This window comes from Epinephelus moara, chromosome 8, assembly GCF_006386435.1.
Source record: "Epinephelus moara isolate mb chromosome 8, YSFRI_EMoa_1.0, whole genome shotgun sequence".
Classification (NCBI taxonomy): Eukaryota; Metazoa; Chordata; class Actinopteri; order Perciformes; family Serranidae; genus Epinephelus; species Epinephelus moara.
In genome coordinates this window covers 42,132,734-42,155,457 of record NC_065513.1, presented here as the reverse complement: position 1 = coordinate 42,155,457, position 22,724 = coordinate 42,132,734, and the positions used below count along the sequence as shown (strand labels likewise).

Genomic DNA, 22,724 nt, shown 5'->3' with positions numbered 1-22,724 from the left:
CTGAAAATTCAAAAGTTAAAGGACTCTCATTCTGCAGTGACATGTTTTTAAATATATCATATCATTGGGTCATTATGATTGATATATGAAAGGTGTGCTAATGTAAAGACTAGGGCTGCACAATTAATTTAATATTAATTATTTTGGCTTCCCACAATTCAGTGTACATGATCCACTGTGATATTGAAGTTTAAAATGCTCTGCTCATAGAAAATATTAAATTGAGTGCTTCTCAAACTAACAGCAGCTTCCACTTCGCTGTCGGCTACGTCGCACTCTGCAGCAGCAGCAGCAGCCTGTGAGAAACTTTCCTGAATGTTGCGACTGCAGACGGGCAAAATGAAAATCACCCGTTCATCATCCGTCATTATCAGTTGTTTGGATGTATTTCAGATTTAGGAGAGAACAAATCAAATGCAAAGAGTGCACGAGACTTTGAGTGTGCCTCAAATCATTTACTTCTGATACCACACTTCAGTGTAGGTTTTTTTTTTTTAAACCGGCTCTTCTTCTTCTACGTCTGTTTTTTAAATGCCAAATTGCAAACAGACGGTGGAGCATTATCGCCAACATTTGACCACTATCTCCGCCCACACATAAACCAAACTTATGCCACAATGTCAGTGCTGATTAAAATGTGTGTGTAGCTAGGAGCAAGTTAGCTAGCTAGCAAAGGCCAACTTTAGCTAGCAAGATCATTGTTCATGGTTAGAGTTGTACCGATACCAATACCAGTATCGGAAATGCATCCGTTACTGCCTAAAATGCGGTATCGGGTATCAGCGAGTACAACCTATGACCAATCCAATACCACGTAATGCCTCACGTCATTACGCATACGCACGCTACAGGCAAACTAAACGCAAACGGAGCGGAGTTTAAAAAGCATTCTACTGTAGCCTTTGAAATGTCTTTTTTACCAAATTGTGTGGCTGCACTTTAACCTGTGTCTTGATCTGTGGCAACACTGGATAATAACAATTTTAAAAAAAAAAAGAAGTTTTATGGCATTCATTCTACTATTATGTATTTATTTCTTAATATTTTACATAGAGTTTTAGGAGTTGAGACATACAACAATTCATATCCCATCCATTTTTATTTTACGCGCTGGTATCGGATCGGTACTCGTTTCGGCAGATACCTAAGGTTCAGGGATCGGTATCTGTAAGGAAAAATTGGTATCGGTACATCTCTATTCATGGTATCAAATCATTATAGACCCAACGGTATTGGTTCTTAGTGCAGAAAACATGTAGAACTGACAGGTTCCTTGTTGTCCCCGGCCACCATGTCAAAAATTGAGAGGTTAGCTACGTCAAGATGCCGACCCTGAGAAAAGTCCATCATTCTATACTCAACTTTTGGACCATTTTGAGTATGAGTAGTACACCTCATTTTCCTGTTCTATGCAGTGTGAACGCACTTAGCACACTTGTGCACGCAAAATAAGTGTTGAGTACAGAAGTATGTGATTGGAGACAAACTGTTTGTCCTTTAATAGCTGTGAAATGATGAGGTGTAGTATTTGTCCATTTAGAAATCCGAGGCTCTCAGGTTGTATTTGTGTGTTGCACACTGTCTGTATGGTTATGAGCGAATGTGACTGGCTGTCATCCCTCTGCCCTCAGGCCCGACAGTACTTCAGTGCTGTGCGGGGTGACCCGCGTCGGTCTGGTCGCCAAAGGCCTGCTGATCAAAGGGGACATGGACCTGGAGCTGGTGCTGATGTGCAGGGAGAAACCCACCAAGCTGCTGCTGTACACCATCAGCGCCAACCTGCCCCTGCAGATCCAGGTACACGCAGCCACACCTCCAGCACCGCAGTGTTCAGCATCCAGAATGAGCCATGAAAGCACAGCTGGGGAGGCAACCTTGTCGGGTGGGGGGTGCATTTAAAAAGACATCTTTGTGATGTGAGCTTCAGACGAAACACTTTTCCTCAGAGAACAACCAGAAAGTCCTTCATGTGATAAAAGTACAAGAGTTTGTGAGTTGACATTGGAGAGGAGACACACTGACACGCTGAAGTAAAGCGGGACACAATTATCATAGAAATAATACAAATGGTCGACAGTATGTTGTGTTTAAAGGTCCAGTGTGTAGGATTTAGGCGGATACATTGGCAGATATATAATATGATATAATAAGTATGTTTTCTTTAGTGTATAATCACCTGAAAATAAGAATTGTTGTGTTTTCGTTACCTTACAATGAGCCGTTTATGTCTACACAGGGAGCAGGTCCTCCATTGTAAAAAGCAGACAAGTAGTCAGTAAAACAAGCATGTAAAGTCATTACAAAACACATACTGATGGCACCTGGGACGGACTTCTTGAATACATTTTTGGTTGCCAGAGGGAGAGGAAGAGACCTCTGTGGATAATTCATCTCAACACTGAAGGAATTCTAACCAGGAGACGTTTCAGCTGGTTGCACTCTGCAGTCCTCACTGGTAGATTCTTCTAAAATATGCAATGCAGTATGAATGCACACTGCATATATATTGTTTCCTCTAATGAACCCACACAGACCGGCGGGTGCATCCTCTCTCCCTGCACGCTTCAGCCATCCCCTCATCCAAAGCAAGCACACTACCTTGTGCCGACATGTGAACTTCTGCGGAGATTCCATATCATAGCAGCCAGACGCAACCAAAGCATCTCAGCTGAAGAAATGTGGCGTCTCCTAAGTGCTCTCAAACGCTCCCAGCTGGGTGTTCCCTGAGGAGCACCTGGTGTTTTCAGCTGGGGGAAAAACGCTTTGTTCGACACAGAGCCTAATTCAGTGTTTTACCGGGTTGAATCAGCTGGTCTGTTTGTTTTGGAGAGGAAGAGACCTCTGTGGACACTGAACACTGAAGGAATTCTAACCAGGAGAAGTTTCAGCTGGTTGCGATCTTTAATTCTCTCCAATAGATTCCTCTAAATCCCCCTAAATCTTACACACTGGACCTTTTATTTGAATAACATATGTAATACATTCAGGATGTAGCCTAATACATTAGATGTGTTCATAACAGAGTGCCAAACACACTGTGTATTTCACAGTGATCAGTTGTTACTGTATAGTTTGATGTGCAGTTGAAAGCACCAGAAGGGAAAAGCTTTAGAGCTTTAAAAATTAAAACAAAAACATCCTGTCAGCTGTGATATGTGGGCGTATTTTCATCAGTGATGGATGATACAGGAAACAAATGATCCTCTGAGATGCCGCCGAAAGTTATGAGATTATATTGTCACACAGAGTGTCACTACATTTTTCCGCATTTTAGTGATAGTATGTCCCTGATCTTTAGCATTCTCTGTAAAATGAAGCAGATACTATTAAAATATAAATATGCTTTAGATTATTTGATGCTCTAATAAATGTTTAGATTAAAATTGGTGAAAATAAAAAGTCAAAATAAATGTTCTTTTAATATTGAAACACTATAAACAACCCTAAATACACAGAAATCAGAAAGAACTAAGGCTTGTTTTCCCACTGAGGTCTGTCTACACTGGATGAAGGATGGTACACAGCCAAATGTTTACTTATACAACATGGACCAGAATAAAAAATGAGGCCGAGGCTGGCAGGTTTGACACATGAAGATAAAGAGTAAATATTCTTCAGTTAGAATAGATTCAAATCATTTACTGCAATAAGAGTTATGACACTCTGAATATTATTTAAATTAGTTTTCTAAGGATGCAAAAGCGCAGTGACACTGATGATACATGAACACACACCGGCCCTCATTTACAATACGAATGGTCACGTCCACATAAATCTCAGCAGTCATCAATGTGGACGTGAGCGGAGGCCACGGTCAAATCTCACGTCAGGTCTCAGCTGGTGTTTGAGTCAGTGTGGACCTGCTGTGCAGCAGTAAATCTCGCTGTGGTGGAGAATTGTTATTAGATCATATTGTGAGTGGCATCTCAGTATTTGCAGCCTCATATTAATCACTTGAAAATGTATAGCGGCCACAGCTGGCCCACGGACAGCAGCTGGAAATTAGCCCTCGGCTTTACGGCAGTGTTTATTAATGTGCACTGCCCCTGTAAAAATAAAATCAGAAATAAATAAATCAGAAATAAACATGAACGTCCACACTCAGTATCAGAGGTGGCAGTTGCCTGGCTCTGTGGGATTAATCATTAATTAGGGATGCACGATAATATCAGCACATCGTCGGTATCTGCTCATATTGACTTTAAAATGAAATATTGGAATTGCCAATCATGCCGATTTCCTCTAATATATCTATATATATATATATATATATATATATGTCTACACNTTTATCCAACGAGTGTCTCGCTTTGCTGCATGAAAAACACCTGCTCAGCGCTGTCTCATAGGAATGCTTGGAGGCTCCACGTCCACCATGCTGACACGAGAATGTATGACAGGGAGGTCGAGTTTGAAAACTGGTGATAAACAGCTGATGTTTGAGCATCATCGTCGTGATGTTAAACGCATCCTAGCGCACGTTTAATGTAATGTAAATTCTTACTGTAATGTAAATTCTTATTGTAATGTAAATTCAATAGTGCATATTTGACCATTTCTTCTGGGAAATTTTAGGGGAAGTTCAGCCTCCCTTGTTGTCTCAGAGCAATCGCCCCTGATATATATATTTTATGGAAAGAGAGCGATGATTGGTTGCTCTGTATAATCAAACGTTGATCAAACCTTGTGTCAGGTGCTCATGGAGAACAGGAAACAACAGGAGACACAGTAAGGCAGTCCAGGTGCTCCAGAAATATAGAAAACAAGGGAGGAATTATTAAAAACCTTTCATTGTTGGGGCGTCGGTGGCTTAGTGGTAGAGCAGGCGCCCCATGTACAAGGCTGTTGCTGCAGCGGCCCGGGTTCGAGTCCAGCCTGTGGCCCTTTGCTGCATGTCATCCCCTCTCTCTCCCCCCTTTCACACTTAACTGTTCTGTCCATTAAAGGCAAAAAATAGCCAAAAAAAATATTTAAAAAAACAAAAAAAAACCTTTCATTATTGTGGCTAAATCATTAAAAGAGAGAACATGCTTCGACCACTGCAGGTCTTCATCAGGGCTGTAAAAATTAGTTTTTATATCTGTTGTACAAATGTCGTCAAACACCACAAAGTAAAATAACACCCTTAAAAAACAAAAGGCAGTGAATCATTATTTTCCTCGAGGCTTTTCAGATTTTAAAGGAAACGTTCTTTATAAATGCAAATAAAACAAACAGTGAAATTAAAAAACTACACAATGCAAACACAAGTACATGGTCTTAAAGCAGGGTGTTACATGAGTAGGCCTACATAAATGAAAGCACATATAAAGATGAAGATAAACCGGGGTACAAGCATACAGTAAAATTAGGTATACTAGTCCATACCCATTGAGTGCACAGTTGCCCACATACAGTTTCACATGGTGTGTGTTTGGGATACAGGTCATAGGAAACTGCAGATTAAAGTCAACTGAACCCATTAAGAAGAGCAATGTATTCAGACAGAGAGTTTGTGACTTTGATAGTACGATTGCTTTATTGAAAGTACAGTAGTACCATTGCCAATAGTGGGATAGTTAGTGGGCTAAAACTGGACATTAGTAGTTGAGGTAGCACGTTGAAAGGCAGATAGTTAAAGTGTTTACATGTTGTATTGACTTAAAAGTGGGGCGCACTGGTAGTTCACATGGGAAAGGTGCAGCTAGCGATGTGGGTTGGAATCCTATCTTAAACTTTAAGGCACTGCATGTAATGAAAATTAACCACCGCCAATTCCATGAAGTACATAACAGAAATTGATATGGTGGTTAGGCCTAGATAAGAAATGAGCTCTCTAGCGCCCCCATTTTGTTTGATGGGGTCAATAATGGAGGGGTCCCCTCAGATTATGTGTGGTCATATGCCTACAAAGTTGCGTGGTGATGGGTGAAACCCTTGAGATGTTATACACCTTTATGTGATGAGCCACGCCCTCCGCAATATTCATTGCCTTATAGAAGCTCAGTTTTAGTAAGTTTTCCAACTTTTGCCAAGAGGGAACTTTAGATATTGGTCCCTAGATTATGTTCACCCAGTTTCATGCAGATCGCTCAAACTTCCTAGGAAGAGATCCATTTGAAGTGTTTTTCAAAAAATTCAAAATGGCGGAAAATCTATATAAGCGGAAGTTATGGGTTCTTGAGGCAAATGTGTTCCTCATGAGGAGAGGCATCTCTGTGCAAAGTTTCATGTCTCTACGACATACGGGGCATGAGATATGCCCATTCAAAGTTTGACATTTCAATGGGTTGCTATAGCGCCCCCCTTTGGCCAATTGATGTAATATTGCTTCATTGGCATCCTCCCATGACCCTCTACCACTGTGCCACATTTCACATGGATTGACCAAGTCAGTGAGGAGAAAAACATGGAACAGACACACACACAGAGTGTTTGTCATCATATAGTAAGATAGTAAGATTTAGTCAGAGAATTTGGGGAATAAAGTTGCATATTTTTCCATAATATATCAAGATTTTAAAATTGGTTATCGGCCACATGAGTTGTTGTATATCGGCATATCGGTGAGAAATCCAATATCGTGCATCCCTATCACATTATTAAAACATTATGAATATATGTAGGCTGGATGTCGGTACATATCATGGATGTATCAATTAAATATTCCAACACTGATTTCAGTTGTCCTCTGCAGCGCTGTTGACGGCAGCACTGATTTCTTTAATTTACCGACCGCCTTTGATGAAACTTCTCCTCTTGGCCGTATCACGTCTCTCCATGTCTTAGTCTCGGGGTGAGGCCTCTAAACTGAAGATATTTTGGGGCGAGATAAGTAAATGGCGATTGTTTTCAGTGGCCACTTTTATCAACACACGATCATTCCTACGCAGTGATTGGAGAGATGCGAGATTGGCCGATGTTGGCTGATTCTGAAGACCTGCTGATATTATTGTGCCTCCCTAAAAATTAGCATCACATTAGAAATGATCTTTTGTAATTAAATTCAAAGCATTGCAAAATTATCCTACTGTTTAATCTTCAACAAAACAATTGCAAAGATGTTGTTTTGTTAATATTTCAACCCTTAATTCATAATTAAAAAACAATTCAATAAAGATAAAAGTCATTATTTGGCGCCAGAGTCTGGAGTCCTTTGTGTGACAGCAGAATAAAGTTGAAATCATTAACAGCAGAGAGACTTCAGCCTGAATGGAGCAAAACATCCCAGAATAATCAAGTGTTACACTGATGATGTATCACAGAGGCGTTTTTAAGTGAAATAAATAATTTCTCAGGGAGAAAAAAGTTTTAATCCTTAAAGCAGATAAAAGGATTATTTTTAGTCGGCAGGAGACGGGATACAGAGGAGATGGTTTGAAGTATGATATGAAAAGGAAGTGGCCTGTGCTGCTGAGACTGTACTTGATTTATCTCTGCCATTCTGTCTCCTTGAGACGTCTAAAGCCCCGACTGCAGTATAATCTTCACTGTCCAACCTCTGACCACTGGGACCCTCTCCTCACAGCTCCGACTTATTATTTCAATCGGATGAGATGCATCTCCTCAACCCTGAGAGCTCTGTGGCTTTTAACAGCCTAAATTCTGACTTGTACAAATAATATTATCACAAGATCTCCACCCTTCAAATGAGTTTCCACAGAGCCCCGCCCCCCTCTTTAAGCATCTGCGAGCTAACAAAGCGGTGTCGACGCACACAGAGCCCTGTGTGCTTCCTGTGGCCCCCATCTCAGTTAATTACCTGCCATATCTGCCGAGCGCGCTCCATCATCAATGGAGGAAACCATTTTGAAGCTCTCATTTCCTGGGCCAAGCTGGGAGAGATTGACAGGCAGAGGGGTGATGGATGGGGTCATTTCTCGCTGAGACGAGATAGAGAGAATGCACTTGAAAACATGCCGCGGAAGGCAACACGAATCTTAAGGGAAAACATGATAGTTTGGCGTGCTGGGAATGGGCTGGCAGTAACAACAGGGGTGGAAACGCTGAATGAGATGTGGAGGGAAGCTGCGTGTAAAAACAACAGTTTGTGCCCTTTGCTGCTTTCAGAGGCCTGTTTGGTATTCATAGGGAAATTAGTTTGACGTTACACCAACACTACTCCCCTTAGCTATGTATGTATGTATGTTAAAATTCACATAAATCTCAGGATCCAAATAATGGAGTTCCATCAGTCCAACATGTTGTGTGAATCTGTTTAGCCCCGTTTCCACCGAGCAGTGCCGTTCAGTTCGTTTTTTTTTCTGTCTCCACAGTGAAAAGTTGTGGATGGTACCAACAGAAGCGTTCCTTAGCGTCCCCATGTTTGGTCCCCCNCTCACTTCCTGTGGGCTACAGCAACACTAAACCCCTGAGCTTGCCTGAGAAGGACTAAATGCACAAAGCTGCTATTTTTAAATATCCCATGGAGAGAGACTCTCACTGCAGCCTGTTCTATTTTGTTCTGAAAATGTGGGCGTGCAGCCTCGTTCTGTGGACGATAAACCAGGTGCAGACTTCCATCTGCCAAACAGATCTAGGATCTAGGTACCATGTCTGAAGAGTTACTTTAGGTTCCAAAGGTACTATACTGAAAGTGTTTGGTGGAAACGGGGCTTTAGACTTTAACGTTTGAATAGAAATACTGTTTTCATTCAGTAACTATTTCCGAACCCTTCTCCTTAACATTTACGGTGCAAATTTTATTATTAAAGCTCAAATCTGCGAGAGAATGGCGGACCCTGCCACTGACAATGAAAACTTCTATACAGAGGTAATTGCTGAATGAAAAAAAGCCTACCATAAGTAGTTTAAAAAATAGGTTTGATGTCATGAAAATCTTAAAATTTATAACTTTAGTCTCATGCTGTGTCTCAAATCGCATACTTCTGTACTTACACTTCATATTTTGAGTGCATAAGTGCATTCAAACTGAGAAGTATGGAAAAATGCAGTGCACTATGAGTACTCGGATGGTGCACTCAAAAGGGTCAAAAAGTTGAATGTGGAACTACGGACACTTCTCGCACTCAATGGTCGCCATCTTAGCCACGTAGCGGAAGGGGAGGGTGGCGGCCGAGGACTGTGCGACCGTGAACATCGCTGCATTGTACAATACACGTGTTTTTGCACTAAGCACCACTATACTGTTGTGGGGTATAAGCCAGCAGTATGTTTGATGGGTTAATTTAGCAGTCTGTAATGATTTGGTACCGCGAACGATAAGGCGAATGCTAGTTTGCTAACTAGCTAGTTTGCGGTCATCATTTCCGTTGAGTGCACAACGGCCATGTTTGGATTGAGACAACACTACCCTGTCGAAATTTGCGCACTACACCAATGAGCACATAGTGCACATAGTGTACTACATGGAAGTGTACTAATGGAAGTATGTGATTTGAGACACACCACTAGTCTTGAGATGAAAATTAGTTTTGGTCACACCACCACTCCAGAGTCTGCTAAATCTGCTGCAGGTCTTTTGCGGTCAACCTCAACTTGACCTCGACTGTTCCTGTGAACTGCCATTTCTTAAGGACATTACGAACTGAGGAAACAGGCATCAGTTATTTTAGTTTTCAGAGTGCTAGGCAGCTGTTTAGAGGCTGCTGATTGTTGGGACAAGGTTTCAGGAGTCAGAATATTTATAAAGCTTTGAAATTTGTATCACCTGGTCTCTCCTAACGATGACTGTGAACAAGCCAGAGACCCAACAAGCTCATTAAGGTCTGAGACTCTGGGAAAAGTTGTCTGAGAGCTCAAAGGTCTAGGGATGGCCAAACGTTTGGAAGGTGCTTCTTTGCTTTTTTTTCACTCTAAAATTGTACAAAACAAAAATACCGTATATTTCCAAATAGTCGCCCAGTGGTAAATAGTCGCCGGGCACCTAATAACCGCTGGGGGTTTGACCCCATTTTGCGTATTAAACGCCGGTCCGATTAAATGCCCGGGCGGTTATTTCCACATTCATTGTCTCATGGCTGTCCCTCCTTCAGGGGCTGTTTGCGCTTTTACGCACGGGGCGGTGGTGAAGTGGTGCACAGGACTCGTGCGACGGACAGACAGACAGCCACGTATCTAAAACAGGTAACACATCTGGCTACATCTTTCCCACATCAAATATCCGTGATCGCCTTGACCCGCGTGCGTAAAAGCGCACACAATTCCGTGTCCTCTCACCGCGGATGCTGTGATTTGATGGCCCGGTACTCATTGTAGCCCACTCTTATAAGACCCAATAATAATAATAATAAGTTACTGTGGACCTATATGCCATGCCTTTTCATAAAATTACCAGAAGAGTTCGCTGAAAAACAGGTAATGTCAGCCTGAATTACTCACGTGCGTCCCCGGTGAAAATCGCTGACATGCATGGGGAATACCGCTTCTACAGGCTCGCCATAGCTCACTGTCAGGACTCAGGGACCAGGATTCGGGATGGCGGACCGTCAGAATGGCGATATTTCGGTGTGGCGGCCTGTAACTGTTGGTTAAATGGTCCGTTTGGTTGGTATTCGCATAACTGGGGCTTTACTGGTATAATGCAATAGCACGAACTCACCGCTACATTATACAGTATTTTTGCACTAAAAACATACTGGACAGGAACTGTAACCAAATAACGGCCTGGTGCAGGTTGGTGCAAAAAATAAAAAATAAAAGCCTTGAGCAAATAGCCGCCTGGTTCTTTTAAACGCCTGGGGTCAAAATCAATTTTGTGAAATAAACGCCCGGGCTACTATTTGGAAAAATACGGTAATACACTAATCTTGATTAAAATGTTGAGAAGCATCTTTAACTTCGAGCCCTACGATATTGTGACCAGAGGTGCCCAAACTCTTGCAGACTGGTCTGACCTGAGAAGAATCCCCTGACAACATGAAATCCGCTCATTCACAGTGTTTCATGGTTTGTTCGTTTTCTCTGAGCATAAGAGACGATATTTACATGCTGAATTAATTACAGTGTTAATCAAGGGTTTATTTAGTTTTTGTCTCTGCGGGTTTCACATTGTGCCTTACATAGCCTTCATATTAATCGATGGCAGTCACTTTAGACTTGTTGAAAGTGATGCAGACATGCTACAGGTCCGACCTCATCAGATTCTCGTTGTGACTTTGGTGAAAAAGTGACTCAGACTGAAAGATGTTTAATGAAGGAGTGTTTCTAATAAAGGCCCTTTTTATCTCTGTAATTAAGGTAAATAAAGTGTATTTATTTAAACATGTAAATTTATGATTTGCTCAGTGTTAATAAAGTGTTTCATCTTCAGGCCTTGTAAGATGACGTTCAGAGAGCTCTATCCTAAACAAAGCAGAGCCGCAGCGCCTCGTTCTTTACAAACAGCAGGAGTCAATGTTGCAACTGTGGTGTTCGATTTTTAATTAATGGTGCAGCCCTGCTTTGCAGACAATGACGGAGGACAAATACGAGGTGCAGTCGTGCGTGCCTGAGGCAGCCATCCGGGTCTGCAGCACCAAAGACCCCCGACTCACTCTGAAGATCACCCTCTCCTCCTTAACCATGAGGGAGGAGCACGGCACCACAGAAGAAGGTATTTACTCTTCCTCCTTCTCCTCCTCCTGTCCTCTAACCCCCACCCTGCCCCCTCCTGTGCTTCCTGTTCGGGGGGATGCTTCCCCTGTTTTTATTTGACCTTTATATGACAACAGAGGGCTGAGAGAGAGGGAGAGAGGGAGGGAATGAAGAGGTATGAAAGTGCAGTGAAACCTGAGCTGGATGTGGGGGACAGACTGGGGAAATTGGGAAGGATGACACATTGAGAGGGCTGAAAGCTGAGAGGAGAAGAGGGGGAAAAGGAGAAGGGATGATATGGATCTGGGTCAAGTGTGGTGGAAATAGCAGATGGCCGGTGAAGGATGATTTCCGCAGGGGATGTGTTGGGTTGGGATTGGTGAAAAAGGAGATGTCTGTCTCAGGTGTCCTCTCATATATCGTCCTGCGCCTGACGAGAAAGGATTCAGCAAGGCAAAAAATCAGAGTCGGAAAGTTTTCTCCTTCAACACAGACATCACTTTAGGCCAGGAACAGATATATTTTAAAGAATGAATCCATGAAGAAAAAGAGGTGGCTGTTGAAGTGAAGTAATCCCTCACACCAACGAGACAACTCATCTCTCGTGATCAGCAGCTGTGAAAAAAATTGAAGGGAAACTTTTAGCATGAGTGCCCCGACTGTGTTTGTTTTCTCTGACGGATGGAGGCGAAATTAAAATTGAATGAAAGGCGACAAGTCAGAAGTGAAGAGCTGCCATTACAGAGCAGCCAGTCTCACTGTGGTCCCGCTCCCAGTGGGGACAGATTGAGACGAGCCGTCACAAAAGGCAGAGAAATGGATTCTGCCAAACGGGAGAGAAGCACAGCTGTTGAGTCACAACAAGGAGAAAACCATTTGTCCTTCAGGCTCAACATCCTGTCAGCACAAAAAAACAAGGACAGTGTTTCATCCAGGTTTGTTATAGTGAGACTGTCCCTCCACACAAACAAGAGCAGAGCCAACTGCCCACACAAAAAAGAATACAAGAATTTAAAGGCATAATTCAGATTTTTTTGTAGTGGGGTTGTTTGTGGTGCTTATCCATAGATGGTGTATTACATACAGTAGATGTCAGTCAGCACACCCTCAGTTTGGAGACACAGGCTGGAGTCTGACATGGAAGCTAAAGGGGCGGGGCTTCTGTGATGTCCTGTAAAGTTGAGTGGACTCGAAACACACATTAAACACACATTAAACACACATTAAACATGGCTTAATAGCAACAATGTCAGACACAGTACACATATCAGCTTCACTATAAAGCCTAGTTCACATTACACGATTTTCACCCTGATCTTGCGTCGCGGAGACTATCGTAATCTTTTGAGTGTTCATATCTGGCGACGTGTGTTTCTGTAATCGGGAGTCTCGCCAACTGCGTTACGACCTGTGTGTGCACACCACAAGATTTCTCCACCGAGCCCAGATAACGCGGTGACGTCACCAAACAATGTTTTTTAACTTGGAGACGACACATCGTAAAGGCATGGGTATTCTTCCCAGTGTTGGATCAGATCTGCCTCCAGGGCCTGGGTCCAAACACAACGCGCTCCCCGTGATCCTGTGGACGCCACCATTGTTGTTGCTACTTGCCGGCTTCCTCACATTTCTTCCGACCTCCTGCGTGCTGACGTTGGACGTATCCCACCTCCCATTGGCTGATGCTCCTTGTCAGTCGTGTCAGACTTCTCCATTTTTCTAGCATGCCAGATATCCAGTCCCAGTCACAGACGAGGGCGCGACTTGCTCGTAGGCTTGTTCACACTTGAGGACTCGTCGTGGCAGACTATCTGCCGACTCACCTCCGACCCAAGGTGGCTCTCAAGATCCTCTGCGACGTCAGAATCGCGGTGAAAATCGTGTAATGTGAACTAGGCTTAAGGTGCAGCATTCACAAACAAACACTTGTCTTTATCTGGACACATTTTCCCCACAAATACAACATGCTAACGTTATTAGCACAAGCCTATGGCATTTTACACTGTATAAAAATAGCCTCGTGGCTAGCTGACATTTCCTCTACTACAGCAATATTTAATATTTAATGGCATTTTATAAAAAAAAAAGCCTAGCAACAAGCAGAGATTTCCTCTGCTCATGAAGCCAGGATAAATCACACACAAGACTTAAAATGCTTTTTTTTGGAGGCTTTATTGTCTTCACAATTTATTGTTTCTTATCTGTGAAATTAAAATTAAAAGGGTTTCATATGTCACAAACCTAAAAACCAATCCTGTCAACTTGCAGGGTGTACCTGCATCATAATTTGCAAACTAAATTTCACTGTTACTTGAACATGTCGAAGCTGACAATCGAGAAAAAGGTTTTTCTAACATTGAAAACATAGATAAGACAAAAGCTCATCGGCAGACGAGAGTCTGAAGGGTGGAGATAGAGGTGGCGACCAGTTTGTATATACAGTCAGGTCCATAATTATTTGGACAATGATACAGTTGTCGTCATTTTGGCTCTGTACACTACCACAATGGGTTTTAAATGAAACAATGAATACCTGCTTAAAGTGCAGACTCTCAGCTTTCATTGAAGGCTTTTTTCAAAAATGTAGTATGAACCGTGTAGGAATTACTTTTTCAAAAATGTAGTATGAACCGTGTAGGAATTACAACCATTTCTTCACACAGTCCCCCGACTCTAAGGGCTCATAAGTATTTGGACAAACTAACATAATCATCAATTAAACAGTCAGTTTTAATACAGACGGCTGCAGTAAAGGGCTGCAATGNATTGTTTCATTTAAAACCCATTGTGGTGGTGTACAGAGCCAAAATGACGACAACTGTATCATTGTCCAAATAATTATGGACCTGACTGTATTTATAGATCTGTGCTTTTTTTTTTCATAGAAGAAACTTCTGAATATGTAGTTTTAATGAACAGAGATAGGGGTTTAATTGATGCCAGTATTTCATCATATATGAGGTTCCTCAGGGCACCTGTGGAGGAGAGTTTGTCCAGGTGAGTAACCAGTCTGACTGATTCCCTGTGGCTCTGAGATGACCCCTGGTTTGTAGAGTGTACCTCCTGTAGCTGGCCTCTGCTCACTGACTGTTGGTTTTGTTGCCGTAGCTCCGCAGGTCGGCGCGCTGTGTGGATTGACACTCCTCCGCGGCCCCCGCTGCTGACGAGGCGCCCCTCCCCCCACCCGGCAGCAGGAAACCCCGGGTACAAGGGGCTTCCCCGACAACCAAATCAAACCAACCCACTCACTCTCTGCCTCAGACATGCTCCTCTTACCTCCCCCGTCCTCCCCCTTCCTCTGCTGACTGGACTTCTCTCTGGGTCACCATGAAATTCTGGTCCATGTCTGTCACCGAGCACATAGACTAAAAGGACAAAGTGACTACATTACCCAGCAGCCCATGTCCACACCTGTGCTTTTAACTATAGGGGCTGACCCCTCTCTGGTGATCAATTTGCATTGGCTCAGAATGACATCCCATAATTTCATGTTGTAAAAACGGTGTTAATTGAATTAATCTGACGTCACTAATCAAAATTCCCCGAAGCTGATGATGTCAGGGAGAATTTAGTGGGGGTTGTCCTTATCTGTATGTGGTCTGGACCTGGGAGTGACGGTTCCTTCATGGCGTGCCTCTGGGAAACATCTTCCACCGCTCATCTGCACACGACTGGACAAACTAATCACTGAAGTAAATGAACACATGAATCATAAAAAATTACTGGTCATTGACCAAAGAGCGGGAAAATCGTCGCCATTGTTTATCCAAACATGTTATTCCTTAGTTATGTTTTATCTCTATGGAGTCTTGAGCATGCCACCACAGTAATTCAGGGTGTAATGACTGAGCCCTGCTGCTGCTGCTGCTGCTGTGAGTCGCATCTAATTTAATTTGTAGGTGGCGCTCTGCGTCCACCTGTTTAAATTAAAGACAATCATCTCTAAGTGAAAGCTAATCAGAAAATGGAAACCAAATGTCAAAGCAGGTGACAAATTAATTAGTGAGATGGAATGTGACATGACAGACAGTAGCTGTAAGTACATCAATACATTATGGCTGCAACAATTAATGGATTAATTTAATAGTCAAAAATTAGTCCGCAACAATTATTTATCATCACATTTATGCACAATATGTAAAGTGACAAAGCGAGCGCTTCTTTGGAAGTTAAGTATTAATAATGAATTTAAAGGTACGTTAATCCTAACATAGTATCACAACCAGGTCTTACTCTGAAGTCATCAAAATCGTGCACTTGGGGAGTGACTTCTGGCGTCAGACACTGAGCAAAAAAGCCGTCCTTTAACGTCGGCATGATACGCGGCCAGTTGCCGTTATAGTTTAGCAGCGGCTGGCAGCATCAAGGTGAAACACAGTGGGACAAGATTGAAAGTTAAGGTGGCAAAAGTCCAAGTGGGGCGGGCAGGAGTGGTGGTGGATGAGTCCAACAAACACCAACTTTCACCCGGGACGTGTTGAAGGAAAAACTTGTGGTGTTGTACCGGCGTAGTGCGTTTATTGCGTTTATTTTGAAAGAGACTGTATGCAAACTGTACATGTCCTGTGAAAACACAAGTGTATTTTGAAAACAGGCAGCGCATGTAACAGGCTGAAGTTGACACGGCGTCCCAGAACGTCAACAACCAACACACCCAGGGTACCTTGGACGTTGTAGCTGCACATGGAAAGTCCATGACCAGATTTTGATATGTGACAAAGTCGGAGTGAGAATGTGTTGACTTTTAAGCTGCCTTTGAATCCACCACTCACCTGAGCAAAGAGCGGATACTCAGCTGCTCAGCTGTGTCTCCATATCTGCTGACGCAATTAATTATTAGATTAGTCGATTGAAGAGAAAAATAACCATCAACAATTATTTATCTGTCCTGTCCAATGAAAAATGGCCAAAATTCGCTGATTCCAGCTTCTCAAATGTGAAAATTAAAACTTTATAATAATTTAAATTCAATACCTTTCAGTTTTAGGTCAAAAATGAAGAAGCGTCCTTGGCTTTGAAAATTTGATATTTGGTATTTTTCACTATGTCTGACACTTTATTGACTAAAAAGCAGCATCACTTTTCTTGTGCTGTTCTTAGACACCGCTTTGAACCCTGGGCAACTCTGTGTGATTTCTGTCAGAAACACAGGAATAAAGGCAGCTTGATAAGAAACATCCTACAAACTGAAAAAATAATTAGATTTAGAAAAAATTTTAAGCTAGGGAAAAACTACAATAACAATTACTATTACTTTTCATAATTATGACAGAATTTTTATAATTTTTAAGCATTTTTCCAGGTCATTTCCTTTTATTTCTTTCTTTTTTTCCCCTACAAATTTCTTGTTTTTAATTTTCTCTTTTCACTCATTTCTTGCAAGTTCTTTGGGTCATTTCTTATTTCTTGCCTCCCCTGTTTGCTCAGGTTTCAAAGGGTTAAATTAAAAATATTTACATGCAGCTTTTTTTTAATAATCTAACAGTTTAAGTAATGATTATTATCTACTGTTGAAAAGGTCTTTATGTAATTTCGCGGCACACTTGTGACTCCATAGATCTCAGTTGCAGAATGCTGTTTATGTTATTGAAGCTGACAGTTTAAATGTTCATCTTATTGAAAGGTCCAGTGTAGAATTTAAGGTATGACTTACATTTTCTTATGTGGCTTCAGTCCGTTGACCCTGCAGCATTACTGCCGCTGAACACGACCCTGAAAACCATTTATCTACTTTGACTCAAGGTTTTTGCCACAAAGTATTTTTTAAGAGAGAAAAGTCATTTAAAGGCTTTTTGTCAGGTTTCACTTCAATTCCCGATTTCATTTGTTTTGAGGTCTCCAGGTTCACAAAGCAAGCAAAACTGAGAGACTGCGGCGGAAAATGCCGGATTAAAAAAGTTTACTCTTCCAGCAACCTTTGACAAATCACGGCAGTCAGAGTGGTGCATTATATTACCCAGAGGTCCCAGGGGCAGAACATGAAGGTCCTCAGTCTCTGGTCATGGAGGAGGAGTGACACGGGACAAAGCCTGTGTCTCTCATCGGCTCCTTCGTTTGTCTTCCACCTCTTCCATCCTGTTCAGCTTTCACTACGGTCTCTACAGCAACAGACTGCTGCACCACACACATCGCTCCTGCGCTCACATTACTGCTGATGTCTCTCACACAGGCGGATAAATTGGAATTTGAATACTGCGTATATCTGGAATTAGAGACTTCACTGTAACCTCCTCTAAACGAGCTGGAGCTTTTTTTTCCTGCTCTGTGTCAGCATTACTGTCAGCCTCGCAGAAAATAGCCCTGATTTAATCTCTGCTGGCTGTTGCTCATTGGGAGACATCTTTGAACCATAATGGCGCTGATTCCAGACTGATGGGACATTTATCAGCATCTAATAATTGCAACTTGGCGAGCTGAAGAATAAAGATAATGTTTCACTGATAGGCCGTGAGCCCTCACTACTGAGCTCTGCGGTGTGGTCTGCAGTCTGTTCCCCCTGTTGTCCGTCTGCTTGACTGTCCCACAGTGGGCACCCCTTAGCTGCTCCCGAGAACAAACAGCCTTCACTTTCTTTCCAGGGTGGCGTTCTCACTCTCAGATGTTTATGTTGTCGTTGTCATCTGCTGTCACTCTTCTTCTGCTGTCGTTCTCCCATGGCTCGGCCTCCAGTCATGGCAGGAGTGCTCCCCACAGGAACCCGGTGTGGAGAGACTGTTTCAGTCAAACATAAACATCTGACCAACCCCGCAAGAGTGAAAATACTAGCATGGCGCCCCAGAAAACTGCAGAGCAAGCTGCCTCTTTAAAGCAGGATGACTGTTTTACTCTGTCTTCAAGTAGCATAGCTAATGTATGTGCACGGTTCCCTGCCTTTCCCCAATCTCAGGCATTCCTGAGCCAGTATTTCTCAATCTGCCAAATGTCTCTTTGTTCCAAAGTCTTATTTTAATCTTTAATCTGGCTTTTTGCTCCCGAGTCATTGCCATGCTCTCATTTTCGTCCTGCGCCGTAATTGATAACACACTAATCTGGCGTGTTCCATCGCCTCCAGCCACTGATCTGCATCTAGAGTGAGACTCCGGCCGGGCGGCAAGACGCATGTGCTCACGTCTACTCCAGTTCCTCCTGTCAATGTTATGAAAGATCCTGCCTTGTGCATGAGAAACTCCCCTCTCCCAGAAAATCACGGAAACTCTCAAATTTCCCCCCTCCTAGCTCATTCGGTCAGATCAGTGGGTTTGCCTAATAATTAGCTGTCCAACCCTGCTGCCTGTGTGTCTGTGTGCGAGCGCGGGAGGTCAGCGTGGTCACGCTCAGTCTGTCCTGTCTCATCCTGTCCGTCTCTCCAGAGGAGGGCCATCAGGACGACAGCAAGGGGAGGCAGGAGGAGAAGGAGGAGGAGGATGTCCTGGACAGGAAGAAGTGCCAGGCTGCGCTGGCTTCGCTCCGACACGCCAAATGGTTCCAGGTGAGCACAGCTGGGCTGATGACACAATCACTCTCACTGTCTTTACACTCTGCCAGCTGCAATATTCAACCCTGTCTCCAAACATTACATTTGGATATACTTTGAAGTGCAACAGGGAATATGTTTTGAAGGAAACACAGTCACATAATAAAGACAGGGGTTTAGAGCTCAGGCTGAAGAGCTGAAGCTGCTCCTATATCAGCTGATCGGCAGCAGCTGCTTCATACAGGCGTCACAGTTGTTCCAGCAGACTCCTCGTCACTGCTGCTCAGATACTCACAGCAGATCCTTTCCCACCAATTCTGTATAACCATTAATGCCTATAAATGGTCAGTCCTGTGACGCAAGTTTTTCTGACTAAAATAAACATATCTGTAAATGTTCATCCCTAATATGTCTGCAAAATATTTGTCTTCTGTTCTTCCTTCAGTATCAACCAGCTGCAGCTAAAGCATGAATAACCACTTCATGCTTAAGTTCAGGCGCTCAGAGCACTTTGTTAAGGTTTGGGAAAGATTGTGATTTTGTGATGAGGAGACAAGACGTGTATGTTTATTCATATTGAACCAAAACTATGATCTTCCCCTGAGGGCTGTCACGGTAACTGCAGTATTACGAAACCTTGATGTTGATAAGCCAACTGCAGGAGATGGCAAGCAACCGCCACTACCGCTATGTTCATGCTTCATCGCTATGTTTGCACCACGTACTTGCATCTCAGCATGACAAGGTGCTGAGCGTCTACTCTGTGATGAGCACTACATGTTGTAGGTTGTTGTTGTTTTGGCTGCAGAGTGTTTAGAATTATTCAACTTTTGGTAAAATGCAACCGGCAATTATTACTATCACTTCTTACCCAGCTGTCCAATCACAGTGAAGGAGCTGTGGGGCATTTAACCTCACACAAAAACCAACCATCACATAACTGAACAACAATGATAATGGCTAAGAAATGAATACTGAACCCACAAAGACCAGCGAGTCCATCCTCTCTCCCTGCATGCATCAGACTTCCCTTTATCCAGAGCAGGTCCTCTACCTTGTCTCGACATTTTTACCTTTGTATGCTGCGCCCCTTATTGCGCCTCATTGCTCTGCTATGTTTTTCATTTAACAGTGGCTCATAGGGTCTTTTATTTGTTTTAAAACTGTCACATTTGTCCTTTAAAGAGCAACAGTGCCTGAAAATAGCCTGACATTAAAGCTTATTTACAAAGCACTAAAATCAGGTTGAATAAATTTGTATAAACAACAAAAAATGGCGGTAGTACCGCAAAGCGCACTGTTGAACCACCCGTAATCACTGCAGAGGGAATTCCTTCACCGCGTCAGCGTGTTTTAATACACTGAAAGCATCAATCCTTTTTGTCAACCCACTTAAGATAAAACCACGCCCACTTTTGCATGATGAAAGCAGGCTGTCAGACTATTGCTAACCAGCGCCATTTAAAAAACACTGCTGCTAGCTTGCTAGCAAGCTCAACCCTGCAGTCTCTCCGCCTCACTCCCCACCGCTCAGAGACTACGAAGCCAGAAATTTAGCTGATCTGGGAAGGGGTGGTCTGGGATCAGACTCCGGCACTTGGATTTGCGCAGGCTGAACTCAAGTTGCACAGCCACTGAGGGTCTGTCTCTGCCAAATATGACAACTGCATCAGCTTGGAAAAAAGCAGTATAGGTAGTTATAGGGAAACTTTGCTGATTATCAGCCAGCTTTGTCATCACTGTGATGGCAGTGTGTGCATATGAACAGTGTTTGGCTTCCTCCTGTGCCACCATGGGGCCCCAGCTCCCCCGCTCATCTGCAGGAGCTTCACACTGAGATGACAGAGCTGGTTGATAATCAGTAGAGTTTCCCCTCAACAGCTGTGGCAACTCCAATTCAACCAGCAACATAAATAAACACATACACATGGAAACAAGACACGTAGATGGATGAAGGAGGTGGAGGGACATTAAAACCCAACGTCCTGCCTCTAAGGAGAGAGATGAGAGTTTCTCAGTGTTTTTTTGGAAACTGTTTTGCTGTTCAGAACTACTGATAAATTCAAGCCGTGCCGTTTCACAGGGTGTCCAGCTATAGGCGCCACTGTGAGCCAGCAGCTGACTTGCTGCATGCCTCAGCAGAAGGCTGGCAGCCAATCATTGGGCCTGATGTCTGGCAGATAGCTTTCATCAGGCAGAAGTGGGTGTGGTTTAATTTGAAGGGAATTGTTGGACAAATGATTTTGAAAATACAGCCACCATTAGGGTTGGGTACCGAAACTCGGTACTTTTTGTACTTGGTACCGATTCACATCGGTACTACCGAGTACCGATTCACTTAAAATGAATCTGTGCCAAATTTCGGTACCTGAGGTGGAGGCGGAGCGATAGCGCATGACTCGCTCCTCAGACTCAGCAACAATGGCGACAAAAAAAATGTGCAGACAAAAGTTAACGTGCAGCACTGTTCCTAAATGTTCTCAATAAAATGTTGAAACTGAGAAGTTTAGACTTTAAAAAGTACTGAAATAAGGTACCCTTTGGTACCGGTACCGAATTCCAGATACCGGTACCGTATCGGTTCAATTATGAACGGTACCCAACCCTACCCACCATCCACTTCAACCACTTCTGCACAATCTCTGAATGGTACAGACACATAACAGGTCCTGGACTGGAAACTGAGGGATAACCCAGGTATCAATTACAAGTTTTCCAAAATTCATTCATTCATTTATTTTCCATAACCGCTCATCCAGTTGGGGGTCGTGGGGGGGCTGGAGCCATTGCCATGAGGCAACAATGCTAACCATTGTGCCACCGTGCTGCCAAATTCTCTGAAATGCATTTCACAAAACACTTTTTTAGTCGCACATGCTAAATGGAAAGGTAGATGGATTTGCACCTGCACAGCGCCTCTCTAGTTTCCCGACTACTCAAAGTGCTTTTAGACTTTGCGTCACATTCACCCATTCACACACACATTCACACACTTGTCACCGAGGCTACCATACAAGGCGCCACTTGCTGCTCTGTTTTTATAGACATTCACACACCAATGGCAGGTTCAGTATCTTGCCCAAAGATACTTCATAATGCGGACAGAAGGAGCCGGGGATCCACTGATCTTCCGATCAGCGGACAACCCGCTCTGCCTCCTGAGCCACAGCCGCCAGACATATGACTAAGTTGGTTTTAACGATAAAAGCAAATGCTATGTACATGATCGTATGTGAAACGTGACTAAAAAGGTAAATGAAGATTGCAGCAGACGAAATGTGATCAATAAGGAGACACAACGATCTTCACATTAATTCATGAAACAGAATTGTTTGTCCATGATGCATCCACATCAGTGTTCTTTTGATTATTTTTTCTTGCTGCGGCCTCTCCTTCTGCAGTGGTTTAATGGCACCCAACTGTTCACCTTAATGTGCTCGACTTCTAATATTTGCAGTAGTGGATGGAAAGGATCATTAATTAGCATTTAGATTTGCAGATTTTTGGGCAGCTTTGGTTAAAATTTGAGCTACATTCAGATGGATGAATTTGTCAAGTATCCAGCAGTCAGGTGTGCAAACGTCACAACCATATCAACCGTCATGTCAGAGCATAATTAATGTTTGTAGATTAAATATGAATAGTGAAGAAGTATTAGGGAGAGAAGAGACAGTGTGGAAATGTTAACCATCTGAATATTGGACGAAGAACATGGCAGAGCGGGATGAAACTCCGAAGGTCATGACGAGATTCAAAC

The 22,724-nt window shown here is 43.0% G+C and overlaps 1 protein-coding gene across 3 annotated transcripts in view; it reads left to right on the top strand.

The window, feature by feature from the left end:
* Positions 1 to 22,724, top strand: part of LOC126393832 (spermatid perinuclear RNA-binding protein-like) — a 139,312-nt gene that overhangs the window by 64,934 nt on the left and 51,654 nt on the right. For all 3 annotated transcript variants that reach the window (XM_050050214.1, XM_050050215.1, XM_050050216.1), the window contains exons 4-6: positions 1,632 to 1,797; positions 11,389 to 11,533; positions 18,864 to 18,982. In XM_050050214.1, the coding sequence (XP_049906171.1) occupies positions 1,632 to 1,797; positions 11,389 to 11,533; positions 18,864 to 18,982 (430 nt within the window). The remainder of the gene's footprint in view (positions 1 to 1,631; positions 1,798 to 11,388; positions 11,534 to 18,863; positions 18,983 to 22,724) is intronic.